Source organism: Penaeus vannamei, chromosome 28 (genome assembly GCF_042767895.1).
Source record: "Penaeus vannamei isolate JL-2024 chromosome 28, ASM4276789v1, whole genome shotgun sequence".
Classification (NCBI taxonomy): Eukaryota; Metazoa; Arthropoda; class Malacostraca; order Decapoda; family Penaeidae; genus Penaeus; species Penaeus vannamei.
The window spans coordinates 32,065,527-32,073,026 of NC_091576.1; the positions used below are offsets into that span (position 1 = coordinate 32,065,527).

Genomic DNA, 7,500 nt, shown 5'->3' on the forward strand with positions numbered 1-7,500 from the left:
CTCCCTCTTCCTCCCTCTCCCCCTCGCTCTATTTATCTATCTATCTATCTATCTATTTCTCTCTCCCGTGTATGTATGCCTCTCCCCTCGTTCCATTTATCTATCTATTTCTCTCTCTCTCCCATGTATGTATGCCTCTCCCCTCGCTCTATTTATCTATCTATCTATCTATTTCTCTCTCTCTCTCTTCCATGTATGTATGTATCTGTCTATATAACTATTTATCTCTACCTATCTCTCTCTCTCTTTCTCACTTTCTATCTTTCTAGCAATCTATCTACCTCTCTTTCTCTCTCTCTCTCTTTGTAAACACATACATACACATACACATACATACATATTTTACGTACACACATACAAACAAACAAACACAGACGCACAACTACACATACATACATATTTTACGCACACACATACAAACAAAGAAACACAGACGTACACATACACATACATACATATTTTACGTCCACACATACAAACAAACAAACACAGACGTACACATACACATACATACATATTTTACGTCCACACATACAAACAAAGAAACACAGACGTACACATACACATACATACATATTTTACGTCCACACATACAAACAAACAAACACAGACGCACAACTACACAGCCTCCTTCCTTCCTTCCCCAGAAGAACACACGACAACCACACCCTCAGGCGTCTTCCCAAAACCGCCTTCCAGCAGTAGGAGCGATAAACAGGGCGATAACATTTTCTCACACACGCTCCTTCCTCCTCCTTCTCTTCTTCCTCCTTCCCCCTCCTCCTCTGAATCCTTCCTCCTTCCTCTCTTCTCCGAATCCTGCCCCTCCTCCGAATCCTGCCCCTCCTTCTCCTCTTTCTGCTTCCCCCTCCTCCTCCGAATCCTCCTTGCCGCTCCTTCTCCGAATCCTTCCTCCTTGCTCTCTTCTCCGAATCCTGCCCCTCCTCCTCCTCTTTCTCCTTCCTCCTCCTCCGAATCCTGCACCCTCCTCCTCCTCTTCCTCCTTCCCCCTCCTCCGAATCCTGCCCCTCCTCTGAATCCTGCCCCTCCTCCTCCGAATCCTGCCCCTCCTCCTCCTCTTCCTCCTTCCCCCTCCTCCTCTTGCCTCTCCTCCTCCTCTTCCTCCTTCCCCTCCTCCTCCTCTTCCTCCTTCCCCTCACATATGTACCCTCTTCCCCTTCCTCTTCTCCCTCCCACCCCCTCCTCCCCTTCCTCCTTCCCCCTCCTCCTCTTCCTCCTTGCCCCCTCCTCCTCTTCCTCCTTCACCCTCCTCCTCTTCCTCCTTCCCCCTCCTCCGAATCCTGCCCTTCCTCCTCTTCCTCCTCTTCCTCCTTCTCCCTCCTCCTCTTCCTCCTTCCCCCTCCTTCTCCTCTTCCTCCTTCCCTTCCTCTTCTCCCTTCTTCCCCCTCCTCCTCTTCCTCCTTCCCCCCTCCTCCTCTTGCCTCTCCTCCTCCTCTTCCTCCTTCCCCCTCACATATGTACCCTCCTCCTCTTCCTCCTCTTCCTCCTCCTCCCTCCTCCTCTTCCTCCTTCCCTCTTTTCCTCTTCCTCCTTCCCCCTCCTCCTCTTCCTCCTTCCCCTTCCTCCTCTTCCTCCTTCTCCCTCCTCCTCTTCCTCCTTCCCCCTTTTCCTTCCCTCTTCCCCTCCTTCTCCTGCCCCCGTTCCCTTCTCTTTCTTCCTCGCACGTGCTCATTTCTTCTTGTTCTCATCCTCCTCTCCCTTCCTCCTTCTCTTCCTTTTTCCCTTCCTTTTCTTCCTCATGCATTCTCCCTCCTTCACCTTCCTCCTCTTCCTTCTCCTTCCCCTTCCTCCTCTTCCTCCTACTTCCCCTTCCTCCTCCTTCACCTCCTCTCCCTTCCTCCTCCACTTCCCTTCTTTTTCCTCCTTCTCATACACTCCCTCCTCCCCTCTCCTCCCCTTCCTTTCTTTTCCTTTCCACTTCCTCCTTCTCGTACTTGCTTCCTCTTCCCCTTCCCTCCTTCTTTCCCCCTCACATATATACCCTCCTTCCCCTTCCTCTCCTCCCTTCTTCCTCTTCCTCCTCGCACATATTCTCTCCTCCAATTCCTCCTTATCCCTCCCTTCCTCTCCCTTACCCATTACATCCTTATCCTTTCCTTTTCCCCCTATTCCTCCTTACCCTACCCCCCCCTACCCCTACCCCCGTCACTCCGCCTCCGTTTTTTTTTTTTTTTTCTTTTTTTGTATTTATTTTTTTTTGTTTTTAAAATTTACGCTTGTCATCTTCCTAAAGGATACTAAGGATATTTTTAAATCTTGAAAACAACGAATAAAATGGTGATGATGATGATGATTATGGTGGTGATGGTGATGATGGTGATGATGATGATGATTATGGTGGTGATGGTGGTGATTATGGTGGTGATGGTGATGATGATGATTATGGTGGTGATGGTGGTGATTATGGTGGTGATGGTGGTGATGTTGGTGATGGTGATGATGATGACGATGGTGATGGTGATGTAATGATGATGTGGTGATGATGATGATTATGGTGCTGGTGATGATAATGGTGGTTAGGGAGGTGATGATAATGATTATGGTGATGATGATGATGATTAGGAAGGTGATGGTGAGGGTGATGTAATGACGAAGATGTAGTGATGAGGGTATTGTGATCTAAGAAAGAACTATAGTGGTGTTCCGACTGTGAAATAACAACGATGATAATAGTCATAAAGTTGATAGAATAAATATGATAGTGATGAAGTTATGACTCTAATATGATGATAACTATATTGTAGTGATACGAGGGGATATCACAAAACATTTGACGAAATCTAAATGATAATGAAGACTGAAGTTTTTAAAAATATGTTTCAGACACGACGCACATTAGTATAATGAACTACAATGCCATTCGTTGTAATCATATTGCTGTTCTTTAAAAAAACAAAAACGAAAAAAAACATAAAAACGAGGTTGAGGAGATGGAATAAGATAATAGGTAAATAGTATTATGTTCCGCATTTTTTTTCCTCTCAAACTGTTATTCTGAAAATAGCGAAGTAATATTTACTAATAATAAAGGTCTTGTGGTGCAGTGATAACCATTTACCTGAGAGAGAGAGAGAGAGAGAGAGAGAGAGAAAGAGAGAGAGAGAGAGAGAGAGAGAGAGAGAGAGAGAGAGAGAGAGAGAGAGAGAGAGAGAGAAGGAGGAAGGGAGAGAGATAGAGAGAGAGAGAGAGAGAGAGAGAGAGAGAGAGAGAGAGAGAGAGAGAGAGAGAGAGAGAGAGAGAGAGAGAGAGAGAGAGAAATAGAGAAAGAGAGAGAGAGAGAGAGAGAGAGAGAGAGAGAGAGAGAGAGAGAGAGAGAGAGAGAGAGAGAGGGAGGGAGAGAGAGAGAGAGAGAGAGAGAGAGAGAGAGAGAGAGAGAGAGAGAGAGAGAGAGAGAGAGAGAGAGAGAGAGAGAGAGAGAGATGAAGGAAAGAAAGAGAGAAACAAAGAAATTGGAAGAGACAAAGAAAAAAAAAGAAAGAAGGAAAAGAAAGGAGAGTGACCAAAGATTACGTTCTTGAATGAATAGACGAATGAATTAATAGATAAATACACTAGATAATCCATATGTAAATATATACATAAAGAAGATTAATAAACAGAATATATATACAAACGATTAAACAGATAAACAGATAGATAATTAAACACACAATAAAAGATGAAAGTCAAAATACACACAAAAAAACATCTATCTATTTCTCGCTTTCCGAGAAAATTGGTAAGAGGACCACCGAAAATCCGGCAAGATGATCGACACGATATTAAATCTGTCTTATTTCTTATTTAACTTTTACTTCTTTCTTGACATTACGTCTCTCTTGTCAACATTTATTCATAAGATTTTTTTATAAAGGGATTTATGTCTTTGACGCCCCACTTGCATGAAACATTTGTATAAAATCTTGCAAGAAACATTTATATAAAAGATAAGGATTAATTAACGTATCTATATTGTCCTTATATCCTATTATCAAAACTATGTTGTTGTTTTCTTCCTAATTGACAAAGAACAAAGAACGTGAAATAAAGTCGGAAAATAGTCCTATGATTATTAGAGAGAGAGAGAGGGAGAAAGAAAGAGAGAGAGAGAGAGAGAGATGAAGGAAAGAAAGAGAGAGAGAGAGAGAGAGAGAGAGAGATGAAGGAAAGAAAGAGAGAGAGAGAGAGATGAAGGAAAGAAAGAGAGAGAGACAAAGAAAGTGGAAGAGAGAAAGAAGGGAAAGAAATGAGAGTGACAAATGATTAGAAAGAAGAAAAGAGGTGAACGTATCCTTGAGAGAAGTAAAAGTTAAGTGCCATCTAAAGCGAAAGAGAGAAAGACAGAGAAAGAGATATGAAGAGATATATAAAGAAAGAAAGAGAAAGAGACAAAGGAAGAGAAAGATAGACGTAACTGAAAGAGATAAATGAAAATTAAGTGTAACAAAAAGTGAAAAAAAGAGAGAGAGAGAGAAAGAGAGAGAGAGAGAGAGAGAGAGAGAGGGGGGCGTAGAACGTGATGAAATAAGGAAAGAGGAAAAGAGGGAGAAAAAGATAGATAAAATAAGAAAGAGAGAGAGAGAGGGACAAAGAAAGAGAAAGAGACAAAGAATAAGAAAGAGAAAAAAGAGAGGGACAAAAAAAAGAACAAGAAAAAAAGAGAAGAAAGAAACAAAGAACAAAAACAGAAAAACAAAGAAAAAAAAAAGAGAAGAGAGAGAGAAAGAGAGATATAGAGAGACGTAACTCCAAGAGAGAAGGGAAAGTTAAAAGCCACTTAATTAATTGGATAAGCTCCATTGCTACGCCAGTGATAATTGTTTGCAAAGTGGCTTTTCGTGTGAGTGTCAGTTTCCTTTGGGCGTTCTATGCCTTTTTATGGTTGGGATTTTAGACCTTAATTGCCTCTCTTAGTAATTACGTAGACAGGAAATATCACAATGGAGTAACGAGGCGAAGAGATGGTCATTAAATCCTTAATGGGTATAATAGATGTATAATGGGATAGACGATAGATTTATTTTTTATTATGCGTAGATTTTTTTTTTCCTTCTTTTTTTTCTTTCTTTCTTTCTTTCTTTCTTTCTTTTCTTTGATTCGGAGAAGATGGCGTGATCTCCTTTTCGTTTTCTTATTTTTCATTTTCTTATTTGTTATGCGTAGATTTTTTTTTTTTTTTTTTACACTGAATTTCCTAGTTGAATCTTAGATGGGAATTTAAAATTAAATGTATGATACGATGACAGTAGTTTTTTCTTATTTTTTATTAAGCGTTGATTTTTTTTCTTTTTTTTTTTTGAGAATGTGGAGAGTTATATCTTGCTCTCTCTATCTATCTATTTATCTATCTATCTACCTTTCTATCTATCTCCTCTCTCTCTCTCTCTCTATCTCTCTCTTACCATCTCTCTTTATCTATCTATCTCCATCTCTCTCTCTCTATCTATCTGTCTATCTATCTATCTATTTATCTCCTCTTTCTCTCTCTCTCTCTCTATCTATCTATCTACCTATCTATCTATTTATCTCTCTCTCTCTCTCTCTCTCTCTCTCTCTCTCTCTCTCTCTCTCTCTCTCTCTCTCTCTCTCTCTCTCTCTATCTATCTATCTATCTATCTATCTATCTATCTCTATCTCCCTCTATCTTATTTTTTTCCTTTTTTCATCATTTCTCTCTATTCTGGATTTTCTCATTCAAAAAGCGAATCATACTTTCTTTCTTTCTTTTTCTCAGCCTTAGAGGGGGGGAAGGGAGCTTTTTTTGTTTGTTTGTTTGTTTTTGTTTATTGTTTATGTTCTGTTCCAATGAGCGGCTTAGGCTTCGTTAACACCCGGAGGCAAGAGACGATTCTAAAGTTGAAATTGATGAGGATGATGAGGGATGATGAAACAATTGTATTTGTTTGTTTGTTTGTTTGTTTGCCAGACAGACAGATGGGGAGTGGGGGGCAGATAGAGGCAGAAGAGAGAAAGAGGGGAGAGAGAGAGAGAGAGAGAGAGAGAGAGAGAGAGAGAGAGAGAGAGAGAGAGAGAGAGAGAGAGAGAGAGAGAGAGAGAGAGAGAGAGAGAGAAAGAGAGAGGGAGAGAGAAAGAGAGAGTATTTGTTTGTTTATATGTTTGTTTGAGACTTCTAAATCATGCCTCGTTAAACAAAAGGATTTTTTTTAAATCACTTGAAATCAAAGCCATATATTGCGTTTGTATGAATCGAACTTTAATACACGGCTGTTTATCCACTTCTTCCTGTTTACGTTTTCTAATCAAAACATAAACAATAAAAAATCAGGAAAATCGCTTGTCCTCTTAATCGATAAAAAACAGAATCATAATCAACATTAAACTTCAGGACAATACATTTATTATTATTATTATAACTGAATAAAAAATTTAAAAACATATAGTAAAACACTTTGTATTTAGCCTTTTAACATTATCCCATTTTCTCTTCACTTTATTCCACATTCATTAACCTCCACCACCCAAACACTCCATGTTAATCCACATTTCTCCTCTCTCCTTGCTATTCCACATCCAAGAACCACCAGCACCCAAGCACTCCATATTAATCCACATTTCTGTTCCACATTCATTAACCTCCACCATCCAAACACTCCACCATATTGATCCACATTTCTATTCCACATTCATTAACCTCCGTCACCCAAACACTCCACATTAATCCACATTTCTGTTCCACATTCATTAACCTCCACCACCCAAATACTCCACCATGTTAATCCACATTTCTGTTCCACATTCAATAACCTCCACCACCCAAACGCTCCACCATATTAATCCACATTTCTCCTCTCCCCTTCCAGGCGACGGGGAAGGCCTGGGTTTGTGGAGTGGTGGGGCTTCTCCTCCACTTCCTCCACCTCGTCTCCTGCTGCTGGCTCCTGGCTCTCACGGTCAGACTTCTCGGCTCACTCCACCAGCGGCGCCCGATACACACCGCTGTCTACTGTACTGCGTCTTGGGGGGCCTCGCTCGGCCTCGTGGTGGTGAGTTGGTGGGGGTGTTGGTGAGGGTGGGGTGGGTGGGGAGAGTGGGGTGGATGGGGTGGTGGGGAGAGTGGGGTGGTGGGGAGGGTGGGGTGTTGGGGAGGATGGGGAGAGTTGGGTGGTGGGGTGTTGGGGAGAGTGGGAAGGATGGGGTGTTGGGGAGAGGGGTGTGTGGATAGGATGAGGAGAGTGGGGTGTTGGGGAGAGTGGGGGAGACTGGGAAGGATGGGGTGTTGGGGAGAGTGGGGTGTGGATAGGATGAGGAAAGTGGGGTGTTGGGGAGAGTGGAGAGGGTGAGAAGGGTGGGGTGTTGGGGAGAGTGGGGTGTGTGGATAGGATGAGGAGAGTGGGGTGTTGGGGAGGATGGAGAGGGTGGGAAGGATTGGGTGTTAGGGAGAGTGGGATGTTGGGGAGAGTGGGGTGCAAGGGTACGGGGAGGCTGGAAATGATAGTGGGATATTGGGGAGGGTAGAGGACTGAGGGAAGGGTAGTGGGT

The 7,500-nt window shown here is 42.4% G+C and overlaps 1 protein-coding gene across 1 annotated transcript in view; it reads left to right on the forward strand.

Annotated features, from left to right (window-relative positions):
* LOC138867194 (uncharacterized) overlaps positions 1-7,500 on the forward strand; it is a 159,109-nt gene that overhangs the window by 108,277 nt on the left and 43,332 nt on the right. Inside the window, exon 2 of the mRNA XM_070142019.1 lies at positions 6,822-7,004. Coding sequence (XP_069998120.1) covers positions 6,822-7,004 — 183 coding nt within the window. The remainder of the gene's footprint in view (positions 1-6,821; positions 7,005-7,500) is intronic.